The sequence below is a fragment of the Dermochelys coriacea genome, chromosome 3 (genome assembly GCF_009764565.3).
Source record: "Dermochelys coriacea isolate rDerCor1 chromosome 3, rDerCor1.pri.v4, whole genome shotgun sequence".
NCBI classification, from domain to species: Eukaryota; Metazoa; Chordata; order Testudines; family Dermochelyidae; genus Dermochelys; species Dermochelys coriacea.
Window position 1 is genome coordinate 205,886,458 of NC_050070.1, and position 15,145 is coordinate 205,901,602.

At 42.9% G+C, this 15,145-nt stretch overlaps 2 protein-coding genes and 1 long non-coding RNA gene across 19 annotated transcripts in view; all 3 read left to right on the forward strand.

Annotated features, from left to right (window-relative positions):
* Nucleotides 1–2,618, forward strand: part of RIN2 (Ras and Rab interactor 2) — a 122,998-nt gene extending 120,380 nt beyond the window's left edge. For all 13 annotated transcript variants that reach the window (XM_043512155.1, XM_038396030.2, XM_038396028.2 and 10 more), the window contains one exon: nt 721–2,618. In XM_043512155.1, the coding sequence (XP_043368090.1) occupies nt 721–1,041 (321 nt within the window). In that variant the 3' untranslated portion in view covers nt 1,042–2,618. The remainder of the gene's footprint in view (nt 1–720) is intronic.
* A 4,005-nt stretch (nt 2,619–6,623) lies between these two features.
* NAA20 (N-alpha-acetyltransferase 20, NatB catalytic subunit) lies at nt 6,624–14,906 on the forward strand. 5 transcript variants are annotated; one of them, XM_038394606.2, is made up of 7 exons: nt 6,630–6,754; nt 8,119–8,143; nt 8,703–8,793; nt 10,357–10,492; nt 11,581–11,726; nt 14,345–14,450; nt 14,531–14,906. In XM_038394606.2, exons 1-6 carry the CDS (start codon nt 6,702–6,704, stop codon nt 14,428–14,430), a joined length of 537 nt encoding a protein of 178 aa, XP_038250534.1. In that variant the 5' UTR covers nt 6,630–6,701; the 3' UTR covers nt 14,431–14,450; nt 14,531–14,906. The 5 variants fall into 5 exon arrangements, with proteins under 5 accessions (XP_043368096.1, XP_043368097.1, XP_038250534.1 ...); XM_043512162.1 differs by lacking the exon at nt 11,581–11,726 and having other exon boundaries at nt 6,628–6,754; XM_043512159.1 differs by having other exon boundaries at nt 14,345–14,906.
* On the forward strand, nt 11,733–13,241 carry LOC122459593. Its single transcript, XR_006280392.1, has 2 exons — nt 11,733–11,897; nt 12,123–13,241. It is a non-coding gene; the product is annotated as an uncharacterized LOC122459593 (long non-coding RNA).
* Nucleotides 14,907–15,145: the final 239 nt, after the last annotated feature.

The following is a 15,145-nucleotide window of genomic DNA, read 5'->3' on the forward strand; positions in this document are numbered from 1 at the left end:
CTGACTTTTTCCTTTCCTCCAATTCCACTCCCAGATGCATTTTTTTCCTGTAGAAACTCTGCAGCAGACTTATTTTTTCTTGCGTTAAAAATTTGGATGTTGTTTCTCAGTTTCCATATTTTACGTTTCTAATGCTTATTGGAAAGCAGAAAGGTAATATTATTTCTTATGTTGTAGTATTTAGCATTTATAGGTAGTGCCTGGGGGAGAGGGTGTCACTTTGCAAAGAGAAAAAAGATCTAATTCCTGCCTTAAAATTATATCGATGCATTCAAATATTGCACAGTGGATTGTCTTCACGTACCATCTTTCTGTGCCTCTTAAAGAAAAGTAAAAATGTTACTACTTTTAAAATAGGCGGAGAGTTCAGTTTTCATCTGATTTGTTAAGCCAGTTCTGGTGCTTTCCTAAAGTCTCTATCCTGCAATCTAGCACAACAGCAGCATTTTTTTGGACATACTGCCCCGGGTGTGTGTGTTGCTTCCCAACATTACAAATCACAGTATTCATCACCAGTGATATCAGTTTTGTAGCAAGATGGTCTCCGCTTACAGGGAAGCTTGGAAATGTGGTGTGATATTTCTCACAATTAATGTGTGGTGAGGCCTGCTGCTTACTTGTTGACCTTTCAGTCTGCTGCTGGGCTGAGCAGAACAGTTTCACATTTCTTTTTAGGTGTTTAATTTGACTTTTGGTTTCTATCTGTTTTCTCACTTTCAGAACTACCTTCGAGTTGCATTTCAGGAGGTTAACAGTGGCTGTACAGGAAAGACCTTATTAGTAAGACCTTATATCACCACAGAAGATGTGTGTCAGCTCTGTGCTGAAAAATTTAAAGTGGACAATCCAGAAGATTATAGCCTGTTTCTTTTTATTGATGATACCTGGCAGCAGCTAACAGAAGATACTTACCCTCAGAAGATTAAGGCAGAGCTGCACAGCCGTCCCCAACCCCAGGTTTTTCACTTTGTCTACAAGCGCATTAACAGTGATCCTTATGGTGCCATTTTCCAGAACAATGATGACAACTCCACTTCATAGAACAGATGCTTGTTATTTGGGTTCCTTGTTACGTTGTTGAAAACATCTCTTGCGTGGCTGCCCTCTTCTTTAGGAGGCAAAAGTCTATAGATTAAATGCCTAGTAAGAACACAAGCAGCAGCTTTTAGCACTGCCTATAGAAAGTATACATACAGTACTTATGGCCAATTGTGCAGTGTATGCTACCACTGTGTCTGAGTGAACAACCCATGCAGCTGAGTTTCTTGGTACACAGAATGTTACACTGTGGCCCTCTGCAGGTCTGTCCATGTAAGCATGTTGAGATTAAGTTTCTCATACTTATCCTTCAGCCAAATGTTGTTTTGATTTAAACATGTATTCTAGACAAACTTTTGGGTGGACTGGCTGGTACACTCTCAATTTCACCAGCATAAGTGTGACAAGACTGTCCGATGCAGGGCATCAATTAATTCCCAATTATGTGGATGGTTGCATCCTTTTCTATCTAAAACTAATTTTTTTTTTACACAGAAAGACTCCATGTTTTTATGTATTTCATAGAAATTTTATAGCAGTTGCAGGTAAACTGTAAGGGTGGGTTTTTAAAATATTTTTTTAACTATAAAGTATTCTATAATTATGCATGTGACTTTAACATTTAATATACAAAAATAAATCTCTTGCTGGTTTTAGAGTATTGCATTAAATGTCTGTGGTTTTTCTCTTCCTTGTTACTGGAGGGTTTTATGCAACTTTTGTTTTGAGATTGTTGTGTTTCTGTAAGCAATTTGTATTGTTGACACTGGCCACATAGATGCCTTTATATGAACCTGATGTACTGTTATCCAGACTATTGTTTATATACAGCAGTTTTAGAAAAGCAGATACAAGAGTATGGAATGGGGATATGAAATAAATGGATGTAGAGAAGAGGTAGAGAATGTAGAGAAACTAATTTAGGAATCAAATGTGTTAGTCTGCTGGTTCAGGCTCCTTGCAAAAAATGGGTGAAGGAGATTGATAAGGAACAATTGTATGTTTAAAGTACTGTAGATATGCTGATGAGTAACTCTCCCACATATTAGTTGTGTTAGCAAAGGATTAAAAGCACCAATAAAATGGATGAAAACACTAACCATTTTATATAGATTGATACTAGCAACCTCAAACATGTTTTTGACTGAAACAAAGATTGTTGTAGCTCTGGATGAATCTGAGATTGTCTTTAGACAAGAGAGAAACTGTAAAGACATCTGAAAGTCAAAACCTTAAACACTGAAAGGTACAATGAAATAAATGTATGTTCTATAAAACCTGTTCAAAATACTGAATATTGTGGTTGAAATTCTGGCCCCCATTGAAGTCAATGGCAGTTTTACCATTGACTTTAACAGAGCCAGGATTTCTCCCTAAATTCTTGGAGTAGTGTAATTGAAGACAGGTGGTCAGAAGAACATAAACCTGGACTTGTACGGATGTGTATATATAAGATCTGTACCTTTTTTCATGTTGGTTTGCCACACATCTGAAATCCTTGGCACATGTTTGTGTTTTTATTTCATTTTGTAAATGATAAATGAGTTTTGCACATAATACATTGTAATACTATATTATAACCACAGGTGTTGTGTGATTATTTTGAAGACAGTCCATGTGTTGAATTTTTGTTCATCAATAGAATTTTATGATACAAATCTCAGTGTTTATCAGTGTATAGACCAGCCTACATGGTTTGCTGTAAGAGAAGGCTCACGAAGTATTTGCGAGTCTGTATAAAATATAGTTGTGAGGAGAAGCTGAATGATTTCATTAAAGGAAAGTAGCTTTTCATTTTTATTGAAATTAGGAATAATTAATACAAAGAAAATGATTGAGTTGGATGGTATAGGAAGGCAGCAGCAATATGAAGGAGCCTAAAGTTAGATTCCCCCATCCAGTGTCTTCCTCCATAAACTGGAAGCAGTGCTTATTTATAAAATGTCAGTGCACATTTTGTTAGGCCTTCGCCCTGCACTGACTTTTGAGGACCATGCACGTTGAAGGTAACACCTGAAGTTCTTGGTGCCATGGACTAGAAGCAGTCAGTCATTTTCCATGATAAAATCCTTGAAATGCAGGGCTGGAAGGGACCTTAAGAGGTCATCTAGTCCAGTGGTCTCCAAAGTGGGGTGCACAAGACTATCAATTAGGGGGCACAGCAGGAGGAGCACTGCCAGAGCAAAAGGGTGGTGCAGCAGGAGGAGCACCGCTGGAGGGGGGAAAAAAAAAGGGAGAGGGGCTGCCCTGAGTCCTCTGGCCTGTGGAGGAGCGGGGCAGCTGCACAGCCAGAAAGAAGTGGCACTTTCCCCTTCAAAGCCAGCCAGAGAGAAGCGGCACTTTGAAGGGGAAAGTGCTGCTTCTCTCCAGCCACTGGCTGCGCGGCTGCCCCTGCTCCTCCTGAGTCCTCCAGCCCGTGCACTCAGGGCCACATTTTGAAAGGGGCTTTCGAGCTGCAGGCCAGGCCCTAGGGCCCCCTTAGCCCAGGGCCCTGAAGCCCCTAAATCCCCTGCATTCCAGGTGGCCCTGCCTGCCATGGGGGTGGGGAGGGGAGCGGCTCCCAGAATTGCGGCTCCCAGAATCATGGCCATAGGGCTGGTGCTGTGCTGTGTAGAGCCACCTGCACACCCCCTGCACCAAACAGGAGCTGCCCCAGGCAAGTGCTCTGTACCTCCTGCCTGCCTCAGCCCTGAGCCTCCTTCCGCATCCCCACCCTGAGCACCCTCCTACACCCTAACTCCCTCCCAGACCCCGCACCCCACCCAGAGCACCCACTGTATCAAAGTGTTAAACCAAGATTTTCAAAAATAATAAAGCATATTCAATCACATTGCTCTGACTAAAAATATTAATTTTTTGTAGTGAGAGCAAAAAGGTTTTTTGTACTGTTAATAAAATTTATTTTAAAAATAGTTTCATCTTTCTCATTTTTTAATTTCTATTTTTTGTACATGTTTTATAATTTACATAATACAGTAGTACACGTATATAATTTATACAAATATATATATTGGGGTTGTATGCTCAAATTTTTTACTTATAGGGGTGTGCGATCAAAAAAGTTTGGAGACCACTGATCTAGTCCTTTGGTTCTCAACCAGGGGCCCTCTGGGGGGCTATGAGCAGGTTTCAGGGGATCTTCCAAGCAGGGCCAGTGTTAGACTTGCTGTGGCCCAGGGCAGAAAGCCAAAGCCCCACTGCATAGGGCTGAACCCAGGGTCCTGAGCTCTGCCATGGGGGGCTGAAGCCAAAGCCTGAGCAACTTAGCTTTGCGGGGGCCCTGTGGCATGGGGCCCCAGGCAATTTCCCTCTTTGCTGCCCCCTAATGCTGGCCCTGGCTTTTATATGCAGAAAAGCAGTTGTTGTGGCACAGGGGGGCCATGGAGTTTTTATATCATGTTGGGGGAAGGGGGGGGTCTCTGAAAGAAAAAGGTTGAGAACCCCTGATCTAGTCCATCCTCCTGTCTGAGACTGTGGCTTATTTTTAAAAAAGTCTAGTGAAACAGGCTGCTAACTTCATTGCTCAACCATTTCTTTCTAAGTCAGGAGTGAAACTGGCTCCACAGCTATGATATGGGAGGGAGGGAAGAAAAGAGAAAAATTGTTGAATAACTTCAGAACTTCAAATGTGAAAGGCAGGAAGGCAAAAAAGGAGCTGGGGGACACGTGCATAAACCACCTCAAGATGACTCTTCCGTACACTTACGCAATTAGAACACTATTTTTTAACTAATTTTCTTCACTGGGCAAATGTTTCTCACTTCTCATAATGCCAGGAAACAGATGACAGTAAAGGTTTGGAAAGGATACATTACAGAAAAAATAAATTGCTCACTTCTTGTGGGAGGAACAAAAGAGCATGCTATGAAATATTACAAAACCAGGGAAAGGTTTTAAGCTACATATTATGTGGAAGTTGTATAACTTATTTTTTGAAAGCGCAGTCCCTATCAATTTTCCTTTCTGAGTTGGAGAAGTGACCAGGGCCCAGGTGTGAATAAAGCTAAACACCTTAGAAGACCGCTTCAAATTGAATACGAGTCAACAATGTGATGTGGTTGCAGAAAAGGCTAATATTAACGGTTCTGTCATATGTGAGAACTGTCCTGCTCTACTCAGCACAGGTGAGGCCTCGGCTGGAGTACTGGGTGCAGTTCTAGGCACCACACTTCAGGAAGGATGTGGACAAATTGGAGAGTGTCCAGGGGAGAATAACAAACATGATAAATTTCAGAGTAGCAGCCGTGTTAGTCTGTATTCGCAAAAAGAAAAGGAGGACTTGTGGCACCTTAGAGACTAACAAATTTATTAGAGCATAAGCTTTCGTGAGCTACAGCTCACTTCATCGGATGCATTTGGTGGAAAAAACAGAGGAATGCATCCGATGAAGTGAGCTGTAGCTCACGAAAGCTTATGCTCTAATAAATTTGTTAGTCTCTAAGGTGCCACAAGTACTCCTTTTCTTTAAACATGATAAATGGTTTCAGAGTAGCAACCGTGTTAGTCTGTATTTGCAAAAAAGAAAAGGAGGACTTGTGGCACCTTAGAGACTAACACATTTATTTGACCATAAATGCATCGGATGAAGTGAGCTGTAGCTCACGAAAGCTTATGCTCAAATAAATGTGTTAGTCTCTAAGGTGCCACAAGTCCTCCTTTTCCTTTTTGTGGAAACATGATAAAAGGTTTAGAAAACCTGACCTATCAGGAAAGGTTTTTTAAAAATAGCTACTGGGCATGTTTAGGCCAGAGAAGAAAAGATGGTGGGGAGGGGGGGGGGAACTAATACCCGTCTTCAAATGCCTTGAGGGCCGTGATCCGTTGTTCCCTAAAGCCCCTGGAAGTAGGACAAAAAGTAATGGGCTTAATCAGCAGCAAGGGAATGTAAATTAGATATTTGGAAAACCTTTTTCCCTGTAAGAATATGATCATAGACTATCAGGGGTGGAGGGGACCTCAGGAGCTCATCTAGTCCCACCCCCTGCTCAAAGCAGGACCAATCCCCAGTATCTGCCCCAGATCCCTAAATGGCCCCCTCAAGGATTGAACTCGCAACCCTGGCTTTAGCAGGCCAGTGCTCAAACCACTCAGCTACCCCTCCCCCTCGAAGGGGGGTTAAGCTTTGGAATAGGCTCCCAAGGGCGTTTATGGACTTGGGGGCCGGGGTGACGAACACCTGCCCGGGACGGCTCGAGGGTTACTTGGTCCTGCCTCCGCGCCGGAGGGCCAGAGACCACTCCCGTCTCCAGCTCCCTTCCAGCCCTATAGGACCTGCTCTCATTCCCCGGCGGAGCCCTCGTGCTACAAAGAAATACCCCGCCACGGTTCAGGCCCAAGCGCTGGAGCTCGCTCCGCCGCCCCCTCACCTCTGCATTCAGACACGGGGGGGGGGGGGCTGGGCGCTCGGCCCGCACCACGCGCGGCGAGGGGGCGTCACGGACTGTTTCCCCTGCGCCCTGAGGAAGGCGGCTCTGGTCTGAGCGGGAACCGTTGGAACCTTCCTCGAGCTCCCGGGCAGCCCCCGCCCGGCTCGGCTTTGCGGCGGGGGGCGGGGTCTCGTCCGCGGCTGGCCTCCGCTGGGTGTTGCTAAGCAACCCCAGGACAGGAGGACGGAAGTGAGCCCGCCCGGGCGGGGTCAGAGGCAGCAGTTCCGGGTCGGCGCCATGACCTCGCTCCGGGCCTTCACCTGCGACGACCTGTTCCGTTTCAACAACATGTGAGCGGCTCCCCCCCCCCCCCCCCGGCCGCGCGCGCTCCGGGGGCGGGGCCTAGTCCCGCGCGGGAGCGGGTTCGGTGTTAGTAGCGGGCTGGGCCCCCCCCCCCCCCGGGCCCGGCTCCCCCGCGGCAGCGCCCTGGCGGTTCGGAGCCTGCCGCCTCCCCCGGCTCTGTGCCGAGCCGCTTGGTCCCGGCAAAGCCCCCGCCGGCCTGGGCTGTTCGGCGGCAGCCCCAGGTGGGTGTCCCAGCCGCCGTGGGAAATCCTGTCTGCGCAACAGCCAGTGAGCCACTCAGATATCCCGTTCTGAGCTGGCTCTCGGAGTGCGGCTTGTAGACACTGGCCTTTGAAAGAAGGGACGGGCCACAGGAGGCAAAAGAACAGGAGGACTTGTGGCACCTTAAGAGCCGAACACCTTGATTTGAGCATCAGCTTCCGTGAGCTGCGAGTCCGCCTTTTCTTTTTGGGGATACAGACTAACGGGGCTGCTGCTCTGAAACCTGTCCACGGACGAAGGCAATCGCATGCCAAGATTTGGTTTCAAAACTGGCACTGTAGCTGTCCCCTCACCAGCTACTAAGGGCTGTGGGGAAAATAACAATGCAAAGCAAAGAGAAAATAATGCAGTAAGAAAACTATTAATATGGTGGAAATGAATGAGCGGCCCCCCCCCCATCCCCTTCACCAACCGTCCTTTTTAGTTCAGATAACAAAAATAAAGATTAAGGCCAGTATCCTGATATCGGATCCATGCGAGTGCAATGGTCCACTTGAACAAGAGTCCCATGGAACTGAAGGCAACTCTGTACAGGTAGAAGGGTCTGCCATTTGGATCAGGATGCAGGATCAAGGCCCCAAGACACCGTGGTCGCATCCAATGGTGAATTTTGAATATTTCATGTTAGAACTGGATGTTCCCTCTACAGCTATGTCTACACTGTATTTGGAGGTGTGATTACAACTTGTGGGCATACCAGTGCTAACGTTAATCTAGCTAGCATAGCTAAAAATAGCAGGGAAGGCATGGCAGTTAGGACTCTGGTGTGGGCTAGGAACGCCAATACATAGCCCATGCTGCCAGATTAAAGCTAGTGTGGCTATGCTTACGTGAGCCTGAAATCACATGTCTGACAGCAGCATAAACATAGCCTAAAGTTGTCGCTTTCACACTTGCATGAACTCATTCAATACTGCACCCCGTCACCAGCGACAGATTGTCTTTTTTACGGGGGGGGGGCGGCGGAGGAGGATTGCGTTGTCTCTTGGGAGTGTGGTGTTTGAAAGTAAAACCTAATCAGATTAATATTCCACAAGAAATATACTTTGTAAACCTTTTAAAAGTTTAATCTGTTTTTATTTTTTTACAGTAATTTGGATCCACTTACAGAGACTGTATCCTTATTAAGGTTTTCATTTTACTGTACATACAATGTTGATATCAGCAGCTTTGTTTCTTCCCATTATTGTAGTTCTTATTACTACACACATCTATCTAATGTACCCAAAACCGTAATATGGGCTTTACTAAGTATATCAAAATTCGGTAAATTAATTTACAACAATATGTAGGGGTTCCTCAGAGCCTTACATTTCCCTCCTGCAAGCCAACTTAACCTTTAATTTCTCCTAACATATTTAAAACCATTTTGTTTTATGTTGCTCTTGCATAGACCATTTGCTGGCTTTTCCCTAATCTTCTCTTAAAATCCTGGGGGGAGACCCAGACATAGAAATCTATTTTATCTGAGCAGAAAGCTGGCTGTCCAATATATTGACAAAAGGAAGGTATAAATGCAACCGGTGGAGCTAAGACTCTCAACAGACAGCACATGCTGTTCAGTGCATGTCGTTTCAGTGTTGTTCTGTGGCAAGCCATATTCAGTCCAGCAATGTGTACTGAAGAAAGTAGTATTGTCCATTAGCTGTATACTTCTTAACAAGAACTCTGTAGTATGGGATACCTTTTTACCTACAGTATCTGGCTCACTGGCCAGAGTATTTTATTGTTGCAGAAGCACCAGGTGGAGAGCTAATGGGTTACAGTAAGTGGAGTATTGTACACTTAGTATGACAAAGCTTATAATTTTTAACCATTTAAGATTCTATTGCATTTTAATACTTTGGGGCTATAAATCAGATTGCAGTTCACTTCCTGTTTTTTAATATGCACACCAAACTGGAGCATTTACTGCTAACACCACCTCAGAGATGTTGAAGGGCATTTCATAAATTATGCAGTCATGTTTTGTGGTGGTGGTCCTTGTGTGGCAGTGATGTAGGACTAGTGCTGAGCTCTAGCAAGACACATGCTTAATGTTTCATTTGTGTAAGTCTTTGCAATATCAGGGCCTTTGTCATTGCACTGGACCTTAGTCTACCATCCTTCTGCTCGCATGTGAGGGGAAATGTTATCCTTTTGTTCACACTCTTGCCTTTAACAGGACACAGTCAACTGGATTTATTTTTTTAAATGAACTAATTTCAGCACATTCAGATTTCTCAGTGCACCCTCCTAGAAAGGGTTGGGGTTTTTTTGGTTAGTTCCTTAAAACTGTTTTTCTGCTCCCCTACTGCATTTATAAGAGGCTTGTGGGAGGGTCTGAGAGCAACACTACCTAACATGCTCAGGCCTGACTCTTCCGCCCCTCCCTTTTCTGTATACATGCCCACCTGCTTCTGCTTCACTTTGTTCAGTTCCTTACATAGCAGTGAGAGTGAGTGATGTCATTATGGTAGTGCATGAGACAGGAAGCAGAAATGACCCTTCGTAAAGCAAAGCTGGTCAGGCACAGAGTGCTGTCAATCACATTAAGTAAAGACATTGAAAAAAACAGAGACACATATTTTTCTCTAATGACCCCATCTGTGCAGAATTCACTCTCCTGGGATCTTGGCTTTCTGGTGTCAGACTGGCAATTCCCCATGCTCTAAAGGTTTTTGGCCCCTAATAGCAGCAATATTGGCCAGGGACATGACTGGCTAGTCCCCACTTCAGGGGGTCTTTGGGCCTCTGACTACTGTCCCTTGACTTTAACAGTCCAGAGGACTGATTAAACACTTATCAAAGACTCACCCTAAAATGTATCACTTGAAATTTATGCTTCAAAGACAGAAGCAATACGCTTAGCTGAAAGTCAAGCATGAGAGTCTTGCAGGATGGTATCTGGAGAGGAGCAGAATTACAGGAAAGCAGTTTTCCCAATTTCTCTAATCTCTTTCAGTTCTAGTGTTCTAACGACCTGATCTTGCGAGGAGCTCTACGCACAGACAATGTGCAGGATCAGGGCCTCGGTGATTAGGGTTACTAGTAACAATCAGAAGTACACAATTTTCCAATGGAAATGTGATTGTTTTTTGTTTGTTTGTGGTTTTACGTTGCCTGTCCCCTGTACCTTCCAAATGAGGCTTGTGCGGTTAACTATAGTAAAACCGTTTCATTCCGTCATTGTGAAACACCACTACTGCAGCCTTCACAGAATCACTAAAACATTTTGGCTTAGAAAGCAGTTTGAAATAAATCTGAGGCTTTCCTTTGCGGGGATGTCTCTGTGGGGATGGTGTACGTTAATTCCAGCGTGCTAGTTAAGTGCTCCTTCTGTTTGCAGTAATGGGTAAAGCTGAAGGCTCCGTGGCCAGGGAGGAGTGGCATGGGCATGTCACTGCTCTCTCTGTTGCGCCCGAGTTCCGCCGGCTGGGTTTGGCCGCTAAGTTGATGGAGCTACTGGAGGAAATTTCAGAAAGGTGAGCACCGTGTACACGTTCTAAGTAACTTTTCCTTGTGTCCCAGAAAACTGACCTTGCTTGCCCACTGAACATGTGATGTTCTGATTATAATTCCCAGTGGTTACAGAGCACGAGGTTTAAATGGTAGCTGGCAAATTTTAAGACGTTTCTTAGCTGTTGTGAAAGCCTATTTGTGGGGATGAGAGGGAAGAAACTCCAGGTCCCTGTAAAAATTTCTTGTCTGGGGCAGAGAGAAGATTCCCTTCACAAAGAGTCAACTCTTTTTCCTGTAGTGCCCACAACACTGTGTGCAGTGTGCAGACAGGGTAGGAACTGTTCCTGCCTCAAAAAGAGCTGACTGACTGAGAGAAGTAGAGAAACAGATGAAATCTGTGAGGCTGCTGAGTTTACTGCTCACAGTTTTGTTTTGTGTGTGTATTGGGAATGAGATTGTTCCCCGCTGATGTGATCTGAAAACACTGGAGTCTTTTTTTAAGAGCAGCTAGTGTGATCTTCACTTAAAATCTCTACAAAATGATCAGGACACAGCTTAGCAATAGATCAGATAAGCGCTGTCTAAGATAGGATAAATGTATATAATGCAAGGGGAAAGGTAAAGCTACATTTTTTTGCAGAGCTGCAGTCGGCAATAGAAATACAGAAAATTATTACATGGGTGACTAAGGTTCATTTCTATTGTACAGGACTCTCCCCTTTCTTGTTTGAGAGATGAGGCTAGCGGGAAAAGTTATTTATGTAGGTCTTTAAAAGAATGGATAAAAAAAATCTGGAGTGCAAAATATATCATATAACTCGCCCAATGTTTCTTTGGTCACTTGTACACAACTCAACTCTGCAGAGTTGTGCATTGTGTGAAAGCCTGAGATTGTTCATGGGCTAGACTCCTCAGTTGTACCTCAGAAAAATAGATCTGCCTGTAATATAAATAACACATCTTTTATCATCATTGAATAGGATGTATTCTGTACAGAATCTTTGAAAGAATTTGTTTCTCTTCTCTTTGATTATTGACAGTAGATACATTATATTATGAAATGTATTCTTTTGCTCTTCCTCATTGTTTTTTTTTTTTCCCCTTCGCAAAGAAAGGGTGGGTTTTTTGTGGATCTCTTTGTAAGAGTGTCGAATCAGGTTGCAGTAAATATGTACAAGCAACTGGGCTACAGTGTCTACAGGACAGTACTAGAGTACTACTCAGCTAGCAATGGGGAGCCTGATGAAGATGCTTATGGTAAGTACTTGGTTCCGTAAGAGCAAATCACCACATACGTGGAAAGCTCCAGAGTTGTTAGCTTTATTTTCAAAAAAGTAAAGAAAACTCAGACAGTTGCTTATCAAGTACACACATATATACCTTTGGATAGCTCTTTAAAGAACAAATCGGACTTGAAATTACACTTCAGTTACAAAAAGAAAAGGAGTACTTGTGGCACCTTAGAGACTAACAAATTTATTGGAGCATAAGCTTTCGTGAGCTACAGCTCACTTCATCGGATGCATCCGATGAAGTGAGCTGTAGCTCACGAAAGCTTATGCTCTAATAAATTTGTTAGTCTCTAAGGTGCCACAAGTACTCCTTTTCTTTTTGCGAATACAGACTAACACGGCTGCTACTCTGAAACTTCAGTTACAGAATTTGATTTTCAACAAGTTATACTTTGTGGTATCAACAATACTTCTGTTTTGAATGTCCTCATTATTAATTGATATTTACTCCTTTATTCCAATAGATAACTTGTTTAAACTACCAAAACGATTTTGCTATTATAACAAGTACAAGCAATGCCTTCTATAACGATGGTTGAAATGCAATTCCTGTTCTAATCTCTCTTTCCATATGCACAGAACTTTATCTAGCAAATTCATCTTGGGCTGAAATCATTGACGCTTTGCCTCATCCCAAAAGTGAATTTATTTTATAAACAGCAGCAAAATTGGTTGAGTATTTCTGCGGAGGGTTGAAAAATCCATTTGCTTAATCATTAGTGACAAGCAGAACGCTGTCCCTGGTTCGGGATGAATCCTTAGTCTTCAATTTCTGCAGAACGGGAACTTGTTGTGTCAACTGGTTGTGAAGATAACCTTCCAAATGTAAATGAATGCGGTGCTGTCTTCCTGAGACTATAGACACATGCTGCCTGAGCACTGCTGATGCCACTTATAGCTTTTCCAAGCAGCTGAAGCGTGACATTGACATGATCCCTGTCCTTTTTACAGTTACTATTCAGAAACAGGTGGATAGCTGCTGATGCTGACCGGAACTTGGGTTAATTTCACTCTGCTGCTGCTTGGGAAAGCTGTAATCAGCAACAGATGTAAGGAATAGCAATTGACAGGGGAAGAGGACCCAAAAGAAGCTGGGACAGGAGAGCACCTGACACTCCCAACTTTCAAACACCCAGTAGCCAGGGGCTGATATGAAAGCCCTGAACTTGGGAACCAGCTCCTTTCCAGCTGGGAATGGAGAGGGCTGGGCTTTTTACTAGTTCTATTCGGGGGGAAGGGGCTAAGCCAGCCATTCATATTTGGTTTGGCCTCTTGATAGCAGATGCTGGGAACCCTTTGAAGCCTTGCTTTTCGCAGACACCCTGATCTTAAAATTGTGAATGTTTAAAGTCAGGCAACGAGAAATGCGTGCCTTGGAACGGTTCTGTGAATGCACCTGTTAATGATGTATTCTGCTGCTAATGCTTGTCGGTTCCTCAGGGAATGGAGCCCTGGATATTTTCTATTAAAAAAACAAAAACCCACATTGATGCATCACTATATTTGAGATATCAAGCACTCAGTTTGAATTTTATCATCTTTGTTTGCTCCCAGAAGATTTACTTGGCTGCTTTGTTACATGTAAATATAGGTAATGATTTTATTAAAGTATACCGTAAAATACAAAGGAGGTAGCGGCTCACATTCTTGGAGCAACCTTACCTCCAGTGTTTGCTATTTTGACTTTAATATTGCATTAAAGCAAATATTTTTGCATCTAATTGTATTTTATTTGTAGCAGTCTTATAGTATTAGAATTTCTCATAAAATGAGCTTTTTTTATTCTAATCTACAAGAACATTCACTTAACATGGGCTTGTTTAATGTTGTCTGTCTTGTAGTATTCAGAGTAGCAGCCGTGTTAGTCTGTATTCGCAAAAAGAAAAGGGGTACCGGTGGCACCTTAGAGACTAACAAATTTATTAGAGCATAAGCTTTCGTGAGCTACAGCTCACTTCATCGGATGCATTTGGGGGAAAAAACAGAGGAGAGATTTATATATACACACACAGAGAACATGAAACAATGGGTTTATCATACACATTGTAAGGAGAGTGATCACTTAAGATAAGCCATCACCAGCAGCGGGGGAGGAGGAAAACCTTTCATGGTGACAAGCAAGGTAGGCTAAATTGGAATTAATTTGCAAACTGGATACAATTAACTTAGGCTTGAATAGAGACTGGGAATGGATGAGTCATTACACAAAGTAAAACTATTTCCCCATGGTATTTCTCCCCCCCACCCCACCCCCCACTGTTCCTCTGATATTCTTGTAACTGCTGGAATTAGCCTACCTTGCTTGTCACCATGAAAGGTTTTCCTCCTTTCCCCCCCCTGCTGCTGGTGATGGCTTATCTTAAGTGATCACTCTCCTTACAGTGTGTATGATAAACCCATTGTTTCACGTTCTCTGTGTGTGTGTATATAAATCTCTCCTCTGTTTTTTCCACCAAATGCATCCGATGAAGTGAGCTGTAGCTCACGAAAGCTTATGCTCTAATAAATTTGTTAGTCTCCAAGGTGCCACCGGTACTCCTTTTCTTTTTGTCTTGTAGTAGTAACATTTGTGTTTGTCAACAGATATGAGGAAAGCACTTTCCAGAGATTCAGAGAAGAAATCAATTATACCGTTACCTCATCCTGTGAGACCTGAAGACATTGAATAACTCTAAGCTGTGGTTCTCAGGTAATTTAAAAAATTATGTTTGCGCTCTAAATTTTAAATTGTCCATAAAGAGCATCAATTTTTTTTTTTTTTTTTTTAAGGTAACAGAAAAGATCTTGGATAGATGAGGAAGAAGGCGGCACAGGCTTAAAAAAAAGGAGTTTAGGCTCAGTGTTTTACTTTTCATAAAGCCCCAAAAGCAACAATAGGAAGTGTACAATTACATTGTTTATATTTTGATTTCCTGTTGTTTATAAAAAAGCAGACAAGTTTAAACTGTCATGTTTTATACCACATATTAAAACTCAGTGATGGAAAATACCACTTCTTCCTTCTACTGGGCCTGAGAATCACAGCTGCAAATGTTCTTTTTTTTTTTTTTTGTTCTAACAGTTGAAGCTCTAAGGGTAGACATGAAAAAGATGAAGTGCATAATAAAATACAAATTCAGTGTGATACTGGTTTGTGTAAAGTTGATCCATGGCTTTCTCTCACACTATTTATTTTATGTCACATTCACATGTTTTGTTGTAGCCTTCCTTAATTAGTTTTCTCATTTAAAAATCAGCTTTGGCAGAAAGTGGGATATTGCCTATCAGTTATTGATTAGGCCAATCCAGTTCTATGTGTGTACTGTACAGTATTATAGGAGGTAAGTCAGCAATGTTCTAAAATTGTAAAAAAAAAAAAAATTAAATGTATTCGCTCTTTACAGA

What these genes read in the sequence shown, in the direction of transcription:
- NAA20 (XM_043512159.1), top strand. Translation starts at nt 6,702, where the DNA reads ATGACCTCGCTCCGGGCCTTCACCTGCGACGACCTGTTCCGTTTCAAC. An exon ending in CTGTTCCGTTTCAACAACAT is followed by an intron (nt 6,755 to 8,118) that starts GTGAGCGGCTCC and finishes ATTTTTTTACAG; the next exon opens with TAATTTGGATCCACTTACAG. An exon ending in TGGATCCACTTACAGAGACT is followed by an intron (nt 8,144 to 8,702) that starts GTATCCTTATTA and finishes AGAACTCTGTAG; the next exon opens with TATGGGATACCTTTTTACCT.